This window comes from Zeus faber, assembly GCF_960531495.2.
Source record: "Zeus faber genome assembly, chromosome: 1".
NCBI lineage: Eukaryota > Metazoa > Chordata > Actinopteri > Zeiformes > Zeidae > Zeus > Zeus faber.
In genome coordinates, this window is record NC_137193.1 from 47,053,680 (window position 1) to 47,078,015 (window position 24,336).

Genomic DNA, 24,336 nt, shown 5'->3' on the forward strand with positions numbered 1-24,336 from the left:
TTTCCTCCACCTCACGTCAGTAAGGACCCCCCTCAAAAACATGCACCCATCATCGTCTGACCAGCGATGGACACTCATCACCTGGTCCCCGGGCGCGTCCACGTATGCTGCCCACTGCTCCTGGCTGTGGCCCCGGAGGAAGGACAAGCCAGGATGAGTTAAATGCAGAGGAACCGTTTCACCGGCCACCATCCAAAGCATGTGCGTGTGTGTGTGTGTGTGCAAGCATGTGTTGTAGTGTGGTGTGCTGTGTGACAAATAGAGATTGTTCTTGTTCTTCTATGGCCGTGGCATGCTGTTGCTGGATGGCCAACGGTGGCACAAGTGGAATTTTATTTTAATTATAGCGAGTTGGCTGCAGACTCAAATGCAAGATAACCACTAAAGAAAAAAAGACAAAATGAATTTAGAGAGATTGGGTGTTTCTCTTCCTCTTCTGACTTGAATTCATTCACAAGTCGATCACCAAATGACAGAGGAATTACCTATTGTCTCAGAAAGTGGAAACATTTGGAGGAAACATTCCGGATGGGAATTTTGTCTAAATCCCGCTGTTAAAAGTAGGCCATTTAAAGTAAGCACTTTTGTACTCTGACTATTAAACAACTGTCATGCGAGACTTGACATTTTAAGAACTGCTGTGGGAACATGTGCTTTTTGAAGACTTTTGGAGATTCATGCAAATAATAACCCATTGTTCTGGCTTCCACAATCTGCTGACATGGGTGAAATGTACAAAATATTTGTCTAACGTCCCTTCACTCGGTCCCTAAAATGCGTTCATGTAAAATGTGTCAGTGTCCTGTGCGTCCGCGCAACGTGCGTGTGAGTGCGTGCATGTAACCAGCTCACTTTGTCAGCAGCTCGACAAACAAAATCTGCACCGTCACACAACTCCCTGCAGGGAGCGGTGTTCTTTCACTGAGGTCTGCGAAAGGTCATCGTTGTCTAAATGTTGCGTTGTGGCTTAAATGACTAAATGAGACTTGTCCGGGCAGGTCTTACATGGATTTATCGTTGTTTTACCGTCTTTAGGAGATGAATGTAGATTATATTTCCACGATTCCATTTTCTACGATTAAAATATGCATATTTTGACTACATTTATCCACGGGATAGATAGATAGATAGATAGATAGATAGATAGATAGATAGACAGACAGATAGATAGATAGATAGATAGATAGATAGATAGATAGATAGATAGATAGATAGATAGATAGATAGATAGATAGATAGATAGACAGATAGACAGATAGACAGATAGATAGACAGATAGACAGATAGATAGATAGATAGATAGATAGATAGATAGATAGATAGATAGATAGATAGATAGATAGATAGATAGACAGACAGACAGACAGACAGACAGATATATAGATAGATAGATAGATAGATAGATAGATAGATAGATAGATAGATAGATAGATAGATAGACAGATAGATAAATAGATAGATAGATAGATAGATCGATAAATAGATAGATAGACAGATAGATAGATAGATAGATAGACAGATAGATAGATAGTCAGACAGACAGACAGATAGATAGATAGATAGATAGATAGATCTAGGTCCAAATATGTTGATTGTTCAAATAAAATTGGAGTGGGATAAGAAATATATTGGATATTGTTGAAGTTCAAAACAGCTCTTGTTCGTAAAAGCAATAAAAACAAAATAAAAATGAACAGCGCACTTCTGTATCAAGTAAGAAATTGCAGATATAATAATAATAATAATAATAATAATAATAATGATGATAATATAAATACAATATAATAATACTATTATAATAATATATTCTTCTTCTTCTTCTTATTATTATTAGATAATAATATTTTACAATATAATAATACCATTATAATACTATTATAATAATATATGATTACTATTATTATTATTATTATTAATATTATTACTATTATAATCCCATAATAACCATTCCGTCTCCAATCCAGAGGAATTCTGCTGCGGCTCCTTTAAAGAGTGTGTTTTTTTTTTTTTTTTTTTTCCACTTGGCATATTTCTGACGTCGCTCGGCGCTGTAAACACGCTGCGCTGCGCTGCGCTGCGTGCTGGACGCTGGACGCTGGACGCTGGAGGCTGGAGGCTGGAGCCCCGGAGCCCCGGAGCAGGAGGCAGTCCGACGGTTATCTAGTGACAGGGGCAGGAAAACAACAGGGATTCGCCTCCGCTCTCATATGCAATCTCCAGAAGCCCGGCGGTGTCGCGTCCCCCGTCCGAAGTGCGATGGCTAGGAAGACGGAGCTCCCCTCCGCGTACTACGGTGAGTGGATCCCTCTTTGTTGGCTCCGTGTAACAAAGGAGCTGGCCGGCCCGGAGCTGGTGACCTCTGGGGGCTTAACAACAACAATAATAACAATGATAACAATAATAACAATAATAACTGTCATGCCGCACTTTGGCTAGATATGGACATAGTGTTGCGGTTCCTGACGTAGTATTTGTTGTTATGTTGAGGTATTCATCTTTCTTTCTTTCTTCCTTTCTTTCTTTCTCTCTCTCTTTCTTTCCTATGGATTGCACATTTCATAAAGGTCCATGTATGTCCATGGACGACCCGATTGGAAAGCAGCATTTGTTTATTCAGGATTCATCTTGCACAGCATTTCTCTTTTTTTCTTTTGCTACTTGGCATTTCCACAGTATCTATGCACAGCAGTGGTTTGGGTCGAAGTTTATTGTTTTATTGTACAATAGAAGCAAATCGTTCAATTTTTAGGTTTATTGTACAGTATTTCGCCATTTTAAGTAGTTAATTCCTAGGTTTATTACATATTGATATTTATTTTTATATCCAGGGGTCCAGCACGAAGTGCGGGTAACCCTATTGTTGTGCGGATTTGGTTTTTGTTCAGAATTGTATCATTCTCTAGTATCATAAACTAGGAAAACGCAGAGAACGGGATTCAGTGGCCAGATGGTGGCGCTATAACAACCAAGTTTTGTCTGATAACTTGTGAACCACTTTGGAGAAACTAAATTCTTGCTTCCATGGATTCCTTGGAAAGATTCACGCCGAGTCTATTACGCATAGCGCCGCCCATTTGTGGCATGATAGATTTTATGGTCCAATGTTCATCAAACTTGGACCACAGCATGTCTGGACTGCCCCGAAGACAATTTATTCAACAGACATCTGCTACGCCCCATGATTTGGCCACAATTAAATTTCGAGGTTTATAAAAAATGTCTGGGCAGAGTCATTTTACATAATCTGCCATAACTCATCAACACATTGTGCTATCATCATCCAATTTGGTAGATATGGGCAGGATATGACTCTAGGCACTGTGAAAAATCTGGTGTACCTTGGTCAATAGGTGACAGTATGGCAATCTTATAAATTTCAATGCAGATCTCTCATTAGGAGTACATTTGAGTCATGATTTTTGCGCCACTTTGAATTTAGTCCAAAAGGGGTTTTTTTGTAACTCCTCCGACAGATATGGTCAAAATAAACAAAATGTCCACCATCAGCCAATGAAATTGAAAGACACGATTAAAAATTCACTACCACAGATGCTACCATTTAGTGAACCATTGAAAGAGCAAACTAACTCCTCATTCAAAATAATTTTGCACAATGTTCAAGGAGTCATGCCTCATGCAGAAGACATCAAACATGATCCACGGTTTATGGTATTCAGATATAATTTATGTTGCAGAGCATTCGCCAGTACACATTCATCTGCCAGGTTTCTGCTTTCACAGCAAACCCAGATCTGTTTCATATGATGACAGTGAGCCTATGTTTGCTGAACTGAAAAAGCACCAGCGGGATGGTGTTGGAGTGTACTCCAAAATTGATCTAGAGATACATATAATTTCTTCACCATTGGTTAATATCAAATGCCTAATGTTCAGTGAGGCACCTCTGAAAGTGACTGTGGCAGTCCTGTTCAGACCACCTTCAAACAAACTCGATGCTTTCCATCAGAAGTTGATGTCTTTGGTAGACTACCTGGATACATTTTCTGGAGGTAAAATAATCATGGGATATTTCAGTGAAAATCTCTTAAACGCATGTTGTGTTCACAATGTTCTGCAGCGGTGCGGATATTCTCAATTGGTAAAAGAAGCAGCTACAGAAAATGTCAAATTAATCAATCATGTATTCAAGATTTTAATGCCAACATACTTCAGCTACCATGACAGTATTGTAATTGATATTTCTCCATGATAATGGCTGTTTCCATAAATTGGGAGGGCACCTTAGAGAAGGGTGGTCGATATTTGTGCTATTTGCAATTAATTGATTATCTTTTGTTTTAAGTAAAGCTAAAAATCAAGTGTACCTGAAATGATACATGAAGGGCGTTTCTTTATATAGTTCACTTGTTTGAGAATCACCATCTGCTGAGCATAGATGGCAATAGCGGATACAACAGACCATTCCACGTCAGCGGCAGTCATCTTGGAAAGTTGCGTAAACGGCTGTGCCCTCCATCGTCATCATATCAAACCTGCCCCATATTAGATAAAGGGTTGTGATTGGCCCAACCCTGCCAAGGTTGGGTGGAAATGGAAGGGGAGCCATATGTACTCTGCAGACCAAATCAAATGTAAGTACATGTAAGAGCAGAATTATTTACTTACGACATTCTTGCATTCATGGATTCCTCGGGTCATGCTGAACCTATTACACATAGGGCCCATTTGCTTCATTATAAATTTTACGCCATTTTTAATTAAGTCCAAAACATTTTTTTCGTAATTCCACCTACAAATTTGGTTCAGTGTTCACCAAAGTTGGACCACAGCATTTCTGGACCGCCTTGGATTCAATTGATACAATTCACCAATGGATTGTTACTATGCCTCATAGTTTGGCCACAGTTAATTTTCAAAGTTTTCAAAAAGTGTTTGGGCAGGGCAGGCCTATTCTGCATAATCTGCCATAGCTCATCAACGCATTATGATATAATTTCCCACTTGTACATACAGTGCAGGGTATGAATCTTAGGCACTGTCAAAAATCTGGTGTACTTTGGTCAATAGGTGGTGCTATGGCAATCGTATAACTTGTAATGCCGATATCTCATTCAACGTTTGCCCGATTTCCCCTGGCTTCCTTACATGGCCACCAGGGCTTATATGGAAAATATGGTTGCCATTTTCAGTCACCTTATGTTTTGAGTAATTAAGATATTATGCTATCTATCTATCTATCTATCTATCTATCTATCTATCTATCTATCTATCTATCTATCTATCTATCTATCTATCTATCTGTCTATCTATCTATCTATCTATCTCTAGTTTACTCTAAAACTACAGACAATAGAAGCCTAAAGCCAAAAGGGTTTTTTTTAATTTCAATCTATTTTCCACCCATGGGTGCAGGATCTTTCCAGAAAAATAATAAGACTTTCAGACTTTGACATTATGGTCATCAGAGGGGGAAACAATTTTGTCCAACAGGTCAATGACTAAGGATTTTTATTTTCCATCTGAGATTCCATTGCCTTATGCATGGAAACATATACTGTTGACATTTTCTGTTATGAATGAGTGGGGGGGTAACTAATCTTGTTGTTTATCAAAGAATCATAATCCTTTATTGCCGTCAGGTGCCACATAGACAAGTGTTCCCATTCACAATAATGGAGGAACAAAATGCATCAACTTATAACGTGACAGATTTCCCCCATTAAAAATTACATTAATGCATCTTTTCACTGTGCATTTTTTCACAGTCAAAATGTATTTCAGATTCTGTAACTGATAAATCTGCTAAGTGAAAAATCTTCCAGATTGAAAAGTAATAAAAGCATTTTTATCACTCAAATCACTCTCATGTTTTGGAGCAACAATTTCTCAGCCCAGACGACTGTCAGGGAAATGTGAGCGGTTTCTTTACAGACTGAAACAGGTTAAACAGAGGCTGTTCCTGTTTGACACAATATCTGTCCATAATTCACAGCACAGTGTCCCTCTGTGCCGGTGGGAATTTAGATGTTATGTTATTCATAAAGATGTTATGACTCCAGCACTCTGTGGACGATTGTCCATAGTAGTATTTGTGTCCATTGTAGTTTTGTCAATTTTATGTCACTTACATAGTGCATGTTTTACAACAGTGTAATAATACACATCCACATTGTACAGAACAGCCATTTATTGACATTGAACATTCGGGTAGACCAAGCCAACTGACGGAAACTTACCTAATCTTCATGTTTATTGTGACATTTCTATAATTTGCTCAAAATTTCCCTTACGTTTGGATGGAGAGAAAATTATTGTGGAATATAAGGATTTTACTAAATGATGACAGTCAGCTCGAATTATTGCATAAGAAAATTAATATGTTGGAAACATGATATTTGATACATTAGACATGTCTCAAACATGGCGATTGCAGTTTATCTTTTATTTATTTTTTACATTTTCATCCATTTAATCAGTTCAAGTGCTGCTCATCATCATATACTGTAGGTTACCTTGAATACCACGCTGCTGCATAACCTACCTTTGATCAAGGAACATAAATCTGTCACAGTGTGACTTTTGTAAAAGGGCGAGTTGAAGATCTATCCAGCAAAGCAGAGGATGAGTTATGGTCGCTATGTTGTATTCAGCTGCTCAGAGAAATGGCCAAATGGCTGTATTCATACTTCATTGGACTGTGATATTGCCAAATAATGTAATTGTGAAATAATTATGCATGTATGACTCAATGCATCTACAAGCATACAGCTGCATATTGTTATTTAACAAGGCAAATAAATTGACATGACTTATAAGTCACATTCAGCAGTTCTTTCAGCATGCTCTAATATTGCTGATAAAAGTATACAGTATATCTGATTTAAACATGGACTTAGTAGGCCTAAAGCATCATGTTACTGTACTTTTTAATGTTCAGTCAGTGAGAGAAACATACAAAATACCCAATAATGACTCAGTGAGAGGTTTGTTTGTATACAAGTTCCATTCCACGCGGTTTAGTGTTGAGTTGGGGCACATTTTTTGCTTGGGAAATGTAGCTGAACACTGCACTTTTAGTGCTGCAACGCGGAGAGCTGAGCGCTGTGGGCTAGAATCAAAGAATGGCTCCTCGTGGACCCCGCCCCGGGAAAATTACATCCGGGGGAGCTGCGGGTTCAAATGGCTCAGAGAATTGGTTATGGGGTATGGAAGTTTACCTTTGTTTACCTTTAACCCTTCCTTTTTGCCTGGACATTAATCTATTTATTATTTACTGTGTAATGATGGTATGTTTAGAGATTGATACCACCTTTTAATTCTTGATTCCGATGTGTATCTTTGTTTAGTCGTCCAATTTGTACATTATATTAGGAATATTCTCCAATAGTATTATACTGTTTTAGCCTGATATTGGACTGATATCCAGAAACAATACAAGCCTGGTATAAGTCAGTCCCTAGTTGGGAGTGAATGGTACTTACAAGGGCTGGGCAATAAAATGACCTTGATCATTTTCACGATAAAATATTCCACAATAACAATACATTTATGAGGTTTATTTTCAATAGTTTTTTGTACAGCAGGAGTCCAATTGCCGGCTCTCTGGCTGCGCAGCACGCAGCAGGGACGAGGCCCCCCGGAGCAGACACGGCGGGTCTTCCTCAAACACCAACAGCAAAAGGAGAGCGATTAAAGAAAGAATCTGCGATTTTCCTTGACGTCTGATCTGATATGGTCGGAGAGCGTCCCTCGGTCCGCTTCAAACACCCCACATACACCGATCAGCCACAACATTAAAACCACTGACAGGTGAATTGAATAACATTGATCATCTCGTTCCAATGGCACCGGTCAAGTGTTGGGATATAATAGGCAGCAAGTGAACAGTTAGTCATGAAGCCGATGGGTTGGAAGCAGGAAAAATGGGCAAGCCCAAGGATCTAAGCGACTTTGACAAGGAACAAATTGTGATGGCTAGACGACTGGGTCAGAGCATCTCCAAAACGACAGGTCTTGTGGGGTGTATACAGTTGTTAGGATAATACCAAAAGTGGTCCAAGGAAGGACACCCATTGAATCAGCGACAGGATGATCGGTGCACCCATGGGCTCATTGATGCACGTTGGGAGCGAAGTGTCTGGCCCAATCCCATCAGTGCTACTGTAGCACAAATTGTTAAAAAAGTTAATGCTGGCTATGATAGAAAGGTTTCAGAACACACAGTGCATCCACCATCGAAAGCACCGACAATGGGCGTGGGAGCGTCAGAACTCGGGCATGGAGAAATGGAAGAAGGTGGCTTGGTCTGATGAATAACGTTTTCTTTTACATCATGTGGATGGCCGGGTGCGTGTGCGTAGTTTACCTGGGGAAGAGATTGCAAACCTTGGGTCCTGGCATTCATGTGGATGTTACTTTGATCGTACCTAAACATTGTTGAAGACCAAGTACACATCTTCAAAGGGGATGGTGGCTCAGGAGGTAGAGCTGGTGGTCTAGTGATCTAAAGGTTGCTGGTTGGATCCCAGGCTCCTCCTGCTAGCATGCTGTAGTGTCCTTGAGCAAGCCACTTAACCCCTAATTGCTCCTGATGGCTGCGTCCGTCGGTGTTTGAACAATTGTAAGTCGCTTTGGATAAAAGCGTCTGCTAAATGTAATGTAATGTAATGTAATGTTCATGACAACGGTATTCCCTGATGGCAGTGGCCTCTTTCAGCAGGATAACGCACCCTGCCACACTGTGAAACATGTTCAGGGATGGTTTGAGGAACATGACAAAGAGTTCAAGGTGTTGACTTGGCCTCCAAATTCCCCAGATCTCAATCCAATCGAGCATTTGTGGGATGTGCTGAAACAACAATTGCTATTGCTATTGGCTATGATAGAAAGGTGTCAGAATACCCAGTGCATCGCAGCTTGCTGCGTATGGAGCTACGTAGCTGCAGACCGGTCGACATCTGTGGGATGTGCTGGTGGAACAAGCCTGATCCATGGAGGCCCCACCTCGCAATTTACAGGACTTAAAGGATCTGCTGCAAACGTCTTGGTGCCAGATACCACAGGACACCTTCAGAGGTCTTGTGGAGTCCATGCCTCGACGGGTCAGCTGTTTTGGCGGCACAAGGGGAGGGGGACATGCACAATATTAGGCAGATGGTTTTGATGTTGTGGCTGATTGGTATCTAATCACAGATAGCAGATTCTGGAACTTTTTGGACTGTTCTCAGATGATTATGATGATTATATTACATATTTAAAAGTATTTCATATATATTTATATATGTTTTATTCATTTCTTAATTTCTTATTAATTAATCTCTTTTTTGTTTCCATATAATTATTTTTTTTTATTCAGTGTTTAAAGTAAAGCCATGAGAATACACTTAAAACTGTAAACTGAGCATTACTATTTTTATTAAATATATATTGTGATAATTATCGACATCGTTAAATATAAAAATATATATCGCGATAACACTTTTGACCATATCGTCCAGCCCTAGCACTTAAGAGCATCATTCATGTTACGCTCAGTCCTGTCTCACACATACAGCAGATCATAAAGTTGACTTCTGTTTGACTCTTATGGGAAATATCACAGGCTTTTCTGAGGGGAAACTTATATCTATAAAAAAAAAATGTATGGATTGGCCAGACAAGTTGTGAGAAAGAGACCGAGACAAACAAGAGACCGAGACACGCAGGTTGTCTCTAACCCTAACCCTAACCCCTAACCTCTGTGAAAGGGTGACAATTATTTCAAAGCTATAATTTAAAGAGGTTTTTTTTTACTTTTTTTGCGCTAAATTCAATTGAATTGCTTTGTGTTTACTCAAGATTTTCTAGGGAGACCACAATGTCTAAGAGTCTATTTTCTATTGAACATTTTTTTTTTTTTTTTTTTTTAATGGTTAATAAGTTAAAAAAGACAAAATCCAAGTGTGTGCGTTACACACTTTCAGAAAAATAACAATGCAGTCGACACAGAGAAACAAATAAATGAGATAAGAAATAACACATACTGTATGTACACATCCATCTTTCTACACAAAATTAACATGAAATAGCACTATAGTTACTAGTAGCACTATGATAACTCGATAGATAGATACAAATATAGCAATGTACACTTAGCCGAAGGATAAACAACAAATATTACCTACAAATAACAGAAACACAATTAAATATTTAAGATAAATGATACAGTGGACAAAGACCTAAGAAAAATGAAATATGCGGTCCAATAACTGAATAAAATAAACAATGAAAAAGAAAGGTGAACTGCTGATTAACATGGTGATGTACTATAAATCTGATATCAAATATAAGCTTTAAACACAAATAAAATGTTGCAATAAGCCTATAAACCGAAAATTTCACAGTAAAGCAACTTCTGTATTCACATTCTGGTGGTTGTGCAAATGTTTATATATTAAAAAAAAAAATTTAAATAGTTGAGTTATCAAGTGTGTATTCATAATCATATATTGCAATTAATCATGCATGGCATTAAAAAATATATAGTTTTTTATGTTGGTTTGAATCAAAGAGAGTTGTCTGAGCTGCCTACTCCACTGCAGCTCCGGGCCCCTCAGCGTCCTGCTGACGTGCCCCGAGGCTCCTGCTTAAGTCACCAAGGTCACGACGCTGCAGCAGCAGAACTGTCAGCGTCTGACACTTTGATCCGCTACCTCCCTCTCCCGTCACGGAGAGGAGAATCCTCCCTGCTCTCCCTCTTTCTGAGGGAAAAACGACATGGTCAGTCTGCTCATTTGGAAACGAGCGTCGTCGTCCTAGTCGTGGTTGGACCCCGAGAGATGACAGATGAGATCGAGAGAGATGATCGCTCCAGGATGTGGATGAAAGAACGGCAATTTCTTTTTAGAATAAAAATTGAAGAAATATAGTCAAAAAACATCACACATGTAACAAAGCTTGTCTTACAAAGCTTTGGGAATAATACCATAATAGGTCATCTTTTAACCAGGAATTGCATCGGTTCAGCACAACAAATGGTCACTTCTCAGCACAGACTATGAGCATTCCCTGAAAGGTGAATTCTGTTTAACAAGAATGATCTTCAGAACAATAGAAAGAGGGGATTTACCACTTGGTTGTATTATGGGACAGGAGATGTAACAGATAGTTAAAATAGCTTCTGAAACAATTAGTTAAGACAAAGTCACCTCAAAGCAGCCAGTCCCGAGTAATATCAGATTCACCATCGCTGTCGTTCTCCACGTCGCTGTCGGAGAACTGACTATCATCACGGAAAATGAAGTCCAGTATGCGCTGCTAACACTGCCTTGGATCGCACTGGTCAGATTAAGGTCCGAAATATGATTCAGAGCTTCTGCCACCAGCTTCGCGTAATCCATAACTATACGGAGAAGAAAGTTTTCACTGGCAAGTGAGACCGAAAGACCCCCGTGCTGCGCTTCAACTGTCTGTTTACTGAAGTGAAGTAGGTGTGTGACACAAAGGCTTTTTCTTTGCCGTTTCACAACAGTGGCTCCGTGTGTGTAAAAGTAGTACGATTTAAGGGTTAAACTCTATCAAAACGGTTTCACATTGTGACTTCATATCACATGGAATATGGATGAATGATCTTCACATGGACGGTCGCTTTAAAGCAAACCATTGATCGGCGTTATTCAGCGCAGTTCCGCGTCCCGGTAAGTGAACTGCGTTTCCCCATGTAATCTAACGGGAATATTTAACTCCACGGTTTAACATTTTTCTACAATTTATAAATCAAACTCTGTTTTGAAAATACGTTGAGAGATTAAAAAAACACAAAGGAACGCAAATCTGGAAAAATCTCATTTTCCTTCAGAAAAGGTTTTTTCAATTTATTTGGCTGCTCCTGGCGATTTTAGAAATGTGCGAGATGATGAGTTTTGCTGTGGTGGAATACATATTAGTTGGTGAACAAGTAGCTGAAATAAATATGAGTTTACTGAGCACCTTCCTGGTCGGCCTGCAATTTTTCACATTATATGCAGTGCAATCGTATATATTGCATATTTTTATACGAAAATAGCGTGCTATCATTTTTTATGGATTTTAGGGGTTGCAGCCTTAAGCTCATCCATTCATGCATGGGAGTGACGCTGTACGGGGCCTGATCAGATATGCCAAGTACACGTGTCATTGACCATCTGCTCGGCATTTGAGAGGATCCCGAGGTGAAACTGGAGCTGTTAATCCTAAAATAAAAGTTGTGATCTGGAGGTTTGGAGATTCTGGCTCGTTAAGGAGCAAAATTAACAGCGGCGACGGTGGATTACATGTAGATGGTTGTGGGATGAGACCAGACATGAGCAAGTGAGTGTGTGTGGGCCTAATAGAATATAATATAATATATGTCCACATCCACACTGGTAGGAGCCATCTGGAGTTTCTTAAAAAAAACCATTTATATATATATATATATATATATATATATATATATATATATATATATATATATATATATATATATTTAAAAAAACACCGCGTTCCAAATGATTATGCAAATTGGATGTAATTGTCATAAACATTAAATTTTTTGTTTTTCAATTAAACTCATGGATGGTGTTGTGACTCAGGGCTCTTTGAATCACTGAAATCAATCTCAGACACCTGTGATAATTAGTTTACCAGGTGAGCCCAAATAAAGGAAAACTACTTAAGAAGGACGTTCCACATTATTAAGCAGGCCACAGGTTTCAAGCACTATGGGAAAGAAACATTGGATATTTCACAAAAACGTAAGCATGATCATCGTACTGTGAAGAGATTTGTGGCTGATTCAGAGCACAGACAGGTTCGTGCAGATAAAGGCATAATGAGGAAGGTTTCTGCCAGACAAACTCATGGGATTAAGAGAGCAGCTGCTAAAATGCCATTACAAAGCAGCAAACAGGTACTTGAAGCTGCTGGTGCCTCTGGAGTCCTGCGAACCTCAAGGTGTAGGATCCTCCAGAGTCTTGCAGTTGTGCATAAACCTACTATTGGGCCCCCCCTAACCAATGCTCACAAGCAGAAACGGTTGCAGTGGGTCCAGAAATACATGAAGACTAATTTTCAAACAGTCTTGTTTACTGAAGAGTGCCGTGCAACCCTGGATGGTCCAGATGGATGGAGTAGTGGATGGTTGGTGGATGGCCACCATGTCCCAACGTGGGGAGAGAGCTGGTAGGCCCCTTTAGGGTCCCTGAAGGTGTGAAAATGAACTCTGCAAAGTATATAGAGTTTCTGACTGACTTTCTTCCATGGTACAAAAAGAAGCGTGCCTTCCGCAGCAAAATCATCTTCATGCATGACAATGCACCATCTCATGCTACAAAGAATACCTCTGTGTCATTGGCTGCCATGGGCATAAAAGGAGAGAAACTCATGGTGTGGCCCCCATCCTCCCCTGACCTCAACCCTATTGAGAACCTTTGGAGCATCCTCAAGCAAAAGATCTATGAGGGTGGGAGGCAGTGACATCCTGCAAAGAAATTCAAGCAGAAACTCTCCAAAAACTCACAAGTTCAATGGATGCAAGAATTGTGAAGGTGATACCAAAGAACGGGTCCTATGTTAACATGTAACTTGGCCTGTTAAGATGTTTTCGATTGAAATAGCTTTTGATTTCAGTAAATATGACCTCCTAATGCAGCAAATTCAACAAATTACCATTTTCAGTTCTTTATAACCTATAAAATATTTTGGATCTCTGTTGTGCATAATAATTTGGAACAGTGCATTTTGAGTATTTTAGAAAAAAAATACTGTTATATTGTTATATAATACTGTCAATAACATTCGAATTATACCCTGACAGTTGATGACTTGAAAATTATACTGACTATCATTTGCATCGACTATTTAGGAAAATCTGAGAAAAATATAATTTGCATAATTATTTGGAACGCGGTGTATGTATACACACACACACTTTTTTTTTTCTTCTGAGATTTACTGCAAATCTCCTTTCCTTTTTTTGGCCAGGCTGAGGGTGTGGGAGGAAGGTCTGATCTCCATGCTGCTCTCAGTACATATCAGTGTGTGTGTGTGTGTGTGGGGGGGGGGGGGGGGTGTCTGACTCAGCTTCAAGGCCTTGCCAGTAAATCCCCTGCCCTCTAGACCCACCCTTTTGACCTTTTCTCTGGGTTCTTCGCCGCACCCCTGCATCGTCATAGCGACGTTTCGCCACAGAAGAAGCCACCCTCTTGTGAATCGTGAGAATTGTGAATGGTGATATCTTGTGTTAGGAGGGAAGCGATGAGCCTCAAAGCCGCGCTACACCAAAGTAACTTCCCTCCCTTGTGGATCGGCACAAGCCAATGTTTCATCAATTATAAATGAAAATTCACCACATTCAAACTAGGAGACTCTTCCTGCTCGGCTGCTAAGTCGGGAGCGTCATTAATCTGGCATTTTAAGATTCTGTTTCTTCTTCTTCTTCCTCTTCTTCTTCTGTTCTCGGCTTTGTGTTCTCTTGCCCTCGTGAAAATATATATATACTGTTGCTTGTATTGGAGGGGTGTAAACACAGAGCAGCCGCTTGCTGATGCTACCGTGGAAATGATCTGCTCTCTCTCTCTCTCTCTCTCGCTCTCTCTCGAGAGAGAGAGAGAGAGAGAGAGAGAGCGAGAGCGAGAGAGAGAGAGAGAGCTGAGACTGTATAGGATGGAGACTCTTGTTGCATTATCGGCTTGTTGGAGCACCTCTGGTTGGAAACAGTTCTTTGATCCATATGTTCTTTTGTGATCAGTTGTGTACATGTTGTCTGTACATGTTGTTCCTGGCACGTAGTCACTTGAGTTCATGTTGTTCTGCACGTACTCGTTAGGACATAATGTCACAATACTTTATAAGCTCAATTGAGGATACACAGAAATAAAAAATTCTTATAACACAATGGTTTCCACCAGAAGCTGCCTTCCATTTTTGTTGTGCAGCTTATTTTAGCACCAAACAAAGTTTCTCAAAAAATGCTCTTGTCAAATCAGAGTTTGGACCAAAAAAGTGATGGATATGATTATCCCAAGCACATACATGTCCACACCTTTCTGCCTTTTTGTGGCTTTGAGGTGAAGCTGAAGAAGAAACGCCCCCTAGTGGTCACTGTTGTCACTATCATCTGGTAGTGTTTATCGCTGTTGCTAATGGCTTTCCATCACTGACCCCGCCCTCGTTTTCCAATTGGAGGAAGAAAAAGAGGTGGGACTGGCCTGTGGTGGGATTGGCCGGAGGCGGCGTTTTTAGGTGAGAATGGAAATAAAAATACCCTTCCAAGAGCTTCCAAACGGCCTCTATGACCTGCCGCCTAGAGCACCTGCAGGGCGCGAGCTGTTTGCCTGATCACAGCATGAAAGACGCCTGTGTTGCAGTGTGGAGCTGGTGACACTGGAGCCTGTGTGTGTGTGTTGGGGTGTGTTTTTGGAGGCAAGTTTAGAACAACAAGAGGGTGGGTGGTGGAAGGGTAGAAAGTGAAGGAGTAGCGTAGTGCATATCGGCAGCGCTGTGGAATGTACTCTATGTTGGGCTCCTGGTCCTGTTCGTATTAAAAAAAAACAAAAAATGTATACATCCGGTTTGATCTCGGCCAATCATATTATATTAATCATCATATATATGTCATATAAATTGATAGCCAAAGATCATTCTGGATAACAATACACCTTGTAATTAAATTATTTTGTCTAGGGATTTCACAATCATGAAATTTCCCTTGAAATCGTATTAAATTCAATTAAAATTTTCACAAATAAATATAAAATAATATGTAGTAATAATAATAATAAATTTAGTTGCAGTCAGCAATACACAGGGTCCAGGTTAGTCATGTTAGTTACGAATTACAGGTACTCCTTGCAGTCCGAGTTCCGTTCCTACAACCAGGTCATTAAGTGAATTGGTCGATAAGCGAGGACCTGTGTCCTGGCCATTGCGAACGCAAGTGCAGTGAATATTGACAGACTGCGTGAACGAGACTGAGAACGGTGATGCGATGAGAAGTATACAGTGTATACAGTGTATATAGTGTATATAAAGTATATAACATGTATAAAGTGGATATAGTGTATATAGTATATATAGAATATATAGTGTATATAGTATATAAAGTGTGATGCGCAATGAGATGATTGATGCTAAGACACCGCGCACGCACGCACGCCGCAGTATTGTACGCAGTGTACAATACAGACTGGTGAGTGAGCTGGTCGTAAGTCTGAACTGTCGTTAAACAGATAAGTCGTCGTTAAGTGAGGCGTACCTGTACAGTTTTCAGAGACCCCATGAAATGCAGCATCACTTCCTACCGACACCAATTACAAATTTCCAAGGTCACATGGATGGCAGGGTGGATGTTCTGGCCACTGCTTTTTTATTGTTTCTATTGTCTTCCCTTTGACATCTGGAACACAAAATCACACAAACAATACAATTATTTCATAACACAACCAATAACGCAATTATTTCTCAACATTTTATTTACGTTATTTCTATTTAATTCTTTCTATAACTCAACAAAAACATTTTGAAATAAAAAAAAATATCTGGTGAAAAATAACATTGAATTACAGTTATCCCAGTTCCTTTGAATGCAGCATTACTTCCGAGTTTTCCCAAGTCGCCTGAATGCACCATCACTTCCTGTTTTGGAGCGCTTTAAACCGGAGAGCTCTGTGTCCGCTCTGTGTCTGCATCTTAGCAGAGGACGAGCCCACTAGTTAATAGATCGCAGATGGAAAAATGATTTATTAATGACTTATTTAATAAAATGATTTTTCTTATTCATCGTGTTTCAGGCAGTCTTTGCGATGTGTTTATCGTGCATGTTCATATCCCAATGACTATGAAAATACGATTGATCGTGCAGTCCTACACACCACATTACCTCATCGGGTGTCAGTTGCCACCCAGTGCCATAACCTGGATAAATGATAAATTGGATGACGATGTCACAAAGCGCCCGCTCCGCAAACGAATCAAGGTACTCCAACGTTCTGCTACTTCCTGTAGATTTTTGTGAGTTTTTCACTAATTCCTGCTCCAAATGTGGATCGAGATGGCTCAATCAAGATGGCTCAAACTTGAACACCAGATGTCTGAGGCGTTCCGGTTCTAACGAGACCTCAACCATGTCCGTGGGTTCAGAGATTGTCGCGTTCAAGACACTTTTAGCCCGAAAAATGCCAAGGAGAATAATAATAAATAAATAAATAAATATGGTTGCAGGCTGCAATACACAAGGTCCAGTTTAGTAGTTCTAGCTTCGTATTACAGTTTCCCAGGTTCTGTGAAACGCAGCACAATTTACAAAAGTTACAAACACCTTGGACTTAAGTCTGGACCGATCGACTTGCGCCTCCGTCGCTGCATGTTGCTCAGTGAGCCTTGTTAGCCCATGACCCTGTCGCCGGTTCACCGTTTGTCCTTCCTTAGACCACTTTTGGTAGGTACTAACCTCTGAGTGCCAGGAACACCCCACAAGACCTGCTGTTTCGGAGATGCTCTGACCCAGTCGTCTAGCCATCACAATTTAGTTGGTGTCAAAGTGGCTCAGATCCTTACGCTTGCCCATTTTTCCTGCTTCGATCACATCAACTTAAGGAACAATGTTGTAGTTTGTATTGACTTGTTAAACCAACTGAATCTTAACTGAGAGTTAACAGGTATTGAATAATAGAGATATTTTGCTGATTCTCTGTCATTTATCCAGACCCTACAGTGTTGTGAATATCATGAATGATATATGGGCGGCAGAGTTCCATAATATTTGGAAGTCCTCTGTAGAAGTATATGTTGTGTCTGGTCAGTGCTTTTCCACCCTTTTACAGTAATAGTACTTTCCCCATAGGTCAGGCAGAGTAGGAATTAGTCATCACATCAGATGATTTTTATCTCGCACTGTATTTAAGGTTTCAACTGCTTCTAAGTCCTAAGTCCCTCCCGTTTTTGATTCCAGAGTTTTCCAAGATTTTTCCAGTTGTCTGATCTGTCAGATCATGACCAGGTCATTTTGATGAAAGAGAATCACCAAGGATGGTGATTTTCACCACCAGGATGTGAACCATAATTAACCGTGATGACCTACAAGCCGCCCTTGGGCTGCAGGAAACTCCTAGATGAGGCTGTAACAATATATCTCAATCTATGTAATCACATAAACCTATATGCACACACATAATGAAGAACGCCACCTCATGTAGCCTCAGTTGCATATCTTTATTTCAGCACACAGGGTTAATTCTCTCACACACACCTAGGTGCTTGTGGTCGACCTTGGACTCCTGCCGCTGAAGTTTGCCTTATCTTGAGCACGTACACATCTGTGAGGTCAAACTGACCATATATTATTTCTGACTCCCTAAAATAAACTGTTCGCCTCAGAGAGCTGCTCTTGAGCACATTTCTGATCCCTTGCACAAGCTAAAACCAACGTCTGTCTCCCTCTTTATTTAAAACCACCGACTGATAAACTGCAGATTAAAGCGACCCTTTCATTTCTTTAACAAGCCCGAGGACATTATTTTGCTTCATATTATACACACCTGGTCTGATGGTGAATACCCAATGACCAACTACTTGTTCAGGTTAAAGGTAAAGTGCATTCTAACTGTCTTAGTAATAACTGGAAAATTATGAATGAAGACTTTGTGGACTGATGTAAACCTGCTGAAAGTGGAAGTCTACAACACTTTTCAGTTCCCAGCTGTAGAGTTGATCCATATAGCTGGCGCTCTGTTGCAGAAATTCTCACCCTAAATGGAAATGGGATTTGGAGAGTGAGGATTAGGGGCTGAATCCTTTGTCCGGTCCTGATGTGTTGAATTCCTCCCAATCCGGCACCGCAGCCTAAGAGGCCACTTTTTATAGTAGCTCTGATTGTGTACAGTAGTTATGTGAACCGCCTGCCACAGAAGGACACATATATTAGTTAACAACACGTCAATTCATCCCTCCAGATCCACTTATGCCAACGATGAACATAGCTAGACCAGTGCAACCATGGCTGCAAGGATTTTTCCAAGTATTACGGACTGTGGGGGCTGGGCTTGATTGAAAAATATCTATATATGGTATAATTTTTGATGAATACCTCGATGACAATATTTGACGATTTGATTTAAATTATCTTCTTTTTTTTTCATTTTGGATCGTTTTAGTTGGGTGTCTGGGCTGTACCGCTCACACTCAAACATCGGCATTCCCAAAGAGTGAGCAATATAAGAGTGATGAGCTTGAATCACATCATTGGATAGTATAGTAGAACGCAACAGATGGAGGCAGGGGAGGTGGAGGGAGCGCAGCAACACAGCAAAGACAACAGCAAAGCAGGTAGGGCAGGAGGGACTGGCGGAAGCATGTGGCGCCGTCGAGTTGTCGGAAAGAAATAGCTCCGCAAGCTACACCTCATTTTGGCAATATTTTGCAGATGGCAATTAGTGGCGTAGTAAGATATTTACACACAATAAAGATGTGAAAATCAATCATTATAATAATTACTAATGTGGATATTATGAACTATTATGACATAATATCATATGACTCTAGATGATCCAGACTTATATCACACTATCAATGTTATCTCAATATATCACCCAGATCTAGTTGACCAGAGACTGTTATTCAGCCCGAACCACAGCTATTAGCACACGTCCTCCCATAATCTACCATTTTTATCCTCTACATTCCCCGAATCCAGTACTGTCATCTGATGCTTAGCATCCCGATGGCCCAGAGTCACTCCCTCAACCCCGTGGAGTTTGGAGATACCTTCATATGACCTTTTTTTAATTTCACTTGTATAACGGACCGATCATGGTTTTCCTCTGTATATTTCCATATAATGTGTCCTTGCTGTGTCTGTAACTCTCCAGCTTGCTTGAGGCCGCACCACACTCCCTTATACTCCTATTTGCGTGTAGAGATAAGACAATGTGATACTCCCTTGTCTCCACAGCAACTTTTATTTGGTAGGTGCATAAGTTTTGAGATATTCAGAAACTTTCCTCTCCGTCCCCAGTTACTGCTTGCAGTATCTACTCCCAGAAACTTTCTCTGTTCCTTTATAACAAAGAAACAGTTAGGGCACGTCTTCTATCTTGCACCTTTGCAGACTGTACACTGCTCATTATTTTTTCTGCACATTGTGTATTGTATTATTATATTATTGTTGGGGCGTAGTCAGTATGACGACACCCAAATCTGTAAGCACACCTTTACATCTGGCCTATATGTATTTCTGATAATACTGTAACTCTTGGCACTTCTCCGGTGTACCCTGCGGGATGCACTTGGACAAGGTGCCCAGCTGCTAAGTTTCCCAACTGTTAGTAAATAAACTTAAAGGGGCAATAGACAACCTTTCAACTTTTTCCCCCCTAGCTTTTCCAAGTGGTATTATTGTTTGTGCCACTGTCGCAAATACAACCGGTTCGTCTCCACTGGTGAGGGAAGAAAAACACAAACACACACACACACACACACACACACACACACACACACACACACACACACACACACACACACACACACAAGCACTTTGCCCCTGCCTGGCATGTAACACCGCGATCCCCGCTCCACTGCGCGATCCGCTGTGCGTCCCCATTTCCAGTTTCTCCAAACAAAACCAATAAAACTATTGTGGGCGTTTTTTGTGGGTTTTTATTTGAAGATGTGTTTGTAACAAAAAAAGGTCATTATTCTATAGCTATTACACTGTGCAATCAGCATTCACTTCATAATGATAAGTTGAAGCAAAAAAGTTTTCTATTGCTCCTTTAAAGCTTTTAAAAGCTAAAGAAGTAGTACTTTGACTTATTTCTCTGCACTCATCCATGATCTCAGCAGAAGAAACCTGCGGGCTCCGGTGGAGGCCTCACCCAGGGAGAAAAATCTTCCGGAATAAGATTTATATTATTCCCCCAGTTAATTTAGTTGAAGTCAAATTTAGTCACATTTCAGCTTTGCTGAGTAAGCATGTTTTTTTTCCCCCCACTCTCTCCGCATATAATTTGGGCTGGGTCAGATGGTTTGGAATATTTAACTTAGCCTCGACTGTGAAATGGAGTTGCATGTTTTTCCATTTAGATGTATCTAAATGATTTATTTATGGAATTGTTTGTGTTTTAATGTAGTTTATGTGAGTCTTTCATGTTTTTATTAAATTGCGAGCCCCTAACCTAATTTTCTGTCATGTGATAGACAACGTTTTTTGAATGTTGAATGTTGAATCTTGTCACGTATTGACAATCTCTTATCCTTTGAGTTGATAAGCAAAGTGACAGCACTCATTTTATCCCAGTAAGCATCGATTCTGGGTCTCTGTTGGTGTTTTTTTTTTTGGGGCATATTGGCCCGCTCCTCACCTCCCAGTGTCACTATCCACAGTACAATATGTTCTCTCATCATGCACAGCTCCCCCCTTGATCCCAGTAGGATTCAGCTTTCATCTTCCATACGGACCAACCTGCTTTATTTTTGCCCACAATGGCCTCCACGTATTAGCAACCTGCCATCGCTTTGACCTGCGCACTCACCCAAATAGATCAATCAGGAAAAGCATATTTTTCTGTCTATTTATATTCGGCCCGCTAGCTGCGGTGACCCAGCGTTCTCACGGCAGAGTTACTTCTAATTAGCTCTGATGTAAGGTAATGTGTTGCATGGCCCTGGAGATGTAGCAACATTCCCTGGAGATGTAGAAACATCTGAAGACAATTTTTGGCAACTAATTACTCATGTGTGTATAAAGCCACCATTGCATCTTAAAGGCCTATCGCGCTTTTGAGGCATTTACTGAAATGTCTATAACAGCGATCGCAAGTTAAGAGTGGAAATCATTTGCTTGGCCATGAAAGGTTATATATTGATGGAGGACAGAATTCAACTATCTCGCTGGGTTTTAGCACTTCTTGCCAAAATGACATTCCAGCTTTGTGTCACTTCGCCTCCGTGTCAGCGCTCTATCTCACTCCAAATACTGCAGCGAGTTAATGGTCCTGTGACATTGTGTCCTTGGCTGAGAAATTCACACACTTAACCCAGAAAATTGCCCATTTTTAGAACTGAAAATATCATCTCAGCAAGAGGCTCTCATCAAAAATGACTTCAAACGAAGACTTACATTTAAAAAAAAAATGGAAATAAAATGAGTCATCGTCAGACTGTGTTAACACTTTGAGAGTAAAAGCTGCATATGAGGACCTTTTGTGGTAAAATGTTGGTGTTTAATTGCTGTTAATGATGGAATTTACCTTATCAAGGAAAATCGAATTGAGGCGGCGAACCCCTTTCGGATTTCCCATTTCTGAGCATCCCTGAAGTAATAGATATTCTAGTGACAGTTCCAGAATTAAGTATATCTTCTGCTGCCTTTCAGTTGCACAAAGAAAGCTCCTAAACCTCAAGGTGAAAAGGGAATGAAATAAAAGTCCCACACATCGTTCTCGACCCGGAGGACTGGGAACATGACAGGAATTTTGGGTTTGGAGCAAAGTGAAACAGCTTTTCTGTCCCCCCCAAAAAAAATCATGGATGGTGCAACTTAACTGACTTGCAGAGACAGCTTTTCAAACCACCGTGGAGAGTTTAAAGATGCTGACCTGATCAAAATTTAATGACCAGAGCCTGAAGAGTGGCATATTCAGCAACCAGCACACACACACACACACACACACACACACACACACACACACACACACACACACACACACACACACACACACACAAAATATTAATATGTGGGAGATCCTTATGACCCTATGGGGGTGATACAGATTTATGGGGGTGTTACAGTTTTTTTTAACTCAGAAATTGATACGGCACGTTTAATTCACTAATATGGACATAAATGTGGTTTAACAAACTGTGATTTTTCAAATACATTGCAATAATTTATAATTAGAATTCATACCCTATGTACCCATATCAATATAAAATAAAATTGCGTTTACATATTCTGTATATTCAATTTGACTATTTCTGCTTTTGGCTATTTGTGTATATTTGGCAATTTTTTACTTTTACTTTAAACTTTACTTTTTATATAATTTTATTATTATTATTAAATTTTTCTTAATTTAAAATTTAAGTTTATTTATGCTCATCGTCTCTAGAAAAACGTACCATTCTTCACCGTAATAAATTCCGCGTACACTTAAATGCGCCTGGCGGAATAAACTCTTGATTCTGATTCTAATATTTGTTCTTCAACAACGGCCACAGAGACTTTCTTTCTCTGTCGAGTTTCACTTTAAATAATTCTACCCCTCTCCCCCGCTTGTTCCGAAATCGCTTCTCAACGACAACAAACAGCACACACTCTTATGGGGCAGATGGGGTGAGCGCGACCAGACTGTCAGCTGGTGCAGAACACAGTCACACCCTTTGCACGTCCAACTTCAATAGTTTCTAATCAAAACCACGACACGGCTGAGCCCGCTTTCCCTTGCTGTTGCCTTTTCTCCCCGTTTTACTGTTTATTTGATTATTTTTCTTTGCCAATTTAAAGGCTTGTTTTAGGTTTTTGTTCATTACCAAGTCTTTAATTTCCAAGTTTTGTTGTATCTTCTAGTATTAAGGTTATGTACATTGCCAATTTTTCTTATTTTCTTTTCTTATTTTCTTCAATTTATTTTTTAGGTCATTTTAACTGTTTACTGTTTTTACTGTTTTAGGTTAATATTTATTGGTTATCTATCTATCTATCTATCTATCTATCTATCTATCTATCTATCTATCTATCTATCTATCTATCTATCTATCTATCTATCTATCTATCTATCTATCTATCTATCTATCTATCTATCTATCTATCTGTATACTTGATCTTTTTTATTAATTGGGTTAAATCTGCTATCTGTATTCTGATATATATTTCATTTTTGTGGTCCTGCAGCACTGAAAGCCTGAGCCTCCCATGGTGTTGTCATTTTAGGATGCTAACAATTTGAACTTATTGTTTTTGCTGAGCCTGCATACTCAGTTTGACCTTCATGCATTTGGTCTCAGTCGCCCTTCGGATCACTTGTCATGGTTTAGGGAGGAGAAGAGGATTGGTCCATCCCTGTTTCTACCAGCTGGCCCGGGCCTCTGAACCGGTCACTAGCCTACTTTATAACCTTGATGCCTCTGGGACACACGCTGCTGCATTATGTCCAGAAAGGACGATGCAGGCCAGGACGGAGCAGCAATTTCCATTTGCTAGGATTACTTTTTATCGATAGATAGATAGATAGATAGATAGATAGATAGATAGATAGACAATAAACAATAAAAAAAAAACCAGAAAAACAGACATCAAGAATATAAAGATTTTGTTAAATGTTAACAATGAAGACGTAAAAGATATAAGCAATGATCAATAATTTGGCAAATGTTAATTCTTAA

General features: G+C 39.9%; 1 protein-coding gene across 4 annotated transcripts in view; it reads left to right on the plus strand.

Moving 5' to 3' along the window:
- Positions 1-2,136: 2,136 nt before the first annotated feature.
- slc44a5b (solute carrier family 44 member 5b) overlaps positions 2,137-24,336 on the plus strand; it is a 50,971-nt gene continuing 28,771 nt past the window's right edge. For all 4 annotated transcript variants that reach the window (XM_079998722.1, XM_079998724.1, XM_079998721.1 and 1 more), the window contains exon 1: positions 2,137-2,293. In XM_079998722.1, coding sequence (XP_079854848.1) covers positions 2,257-2,293 — 37 coding nt within the window. In that variant the 5' untranslated portion in view covers positions 2,137-2,256. The remainder of the gene's footprint in view (positions 2,294-24,336) is intronic.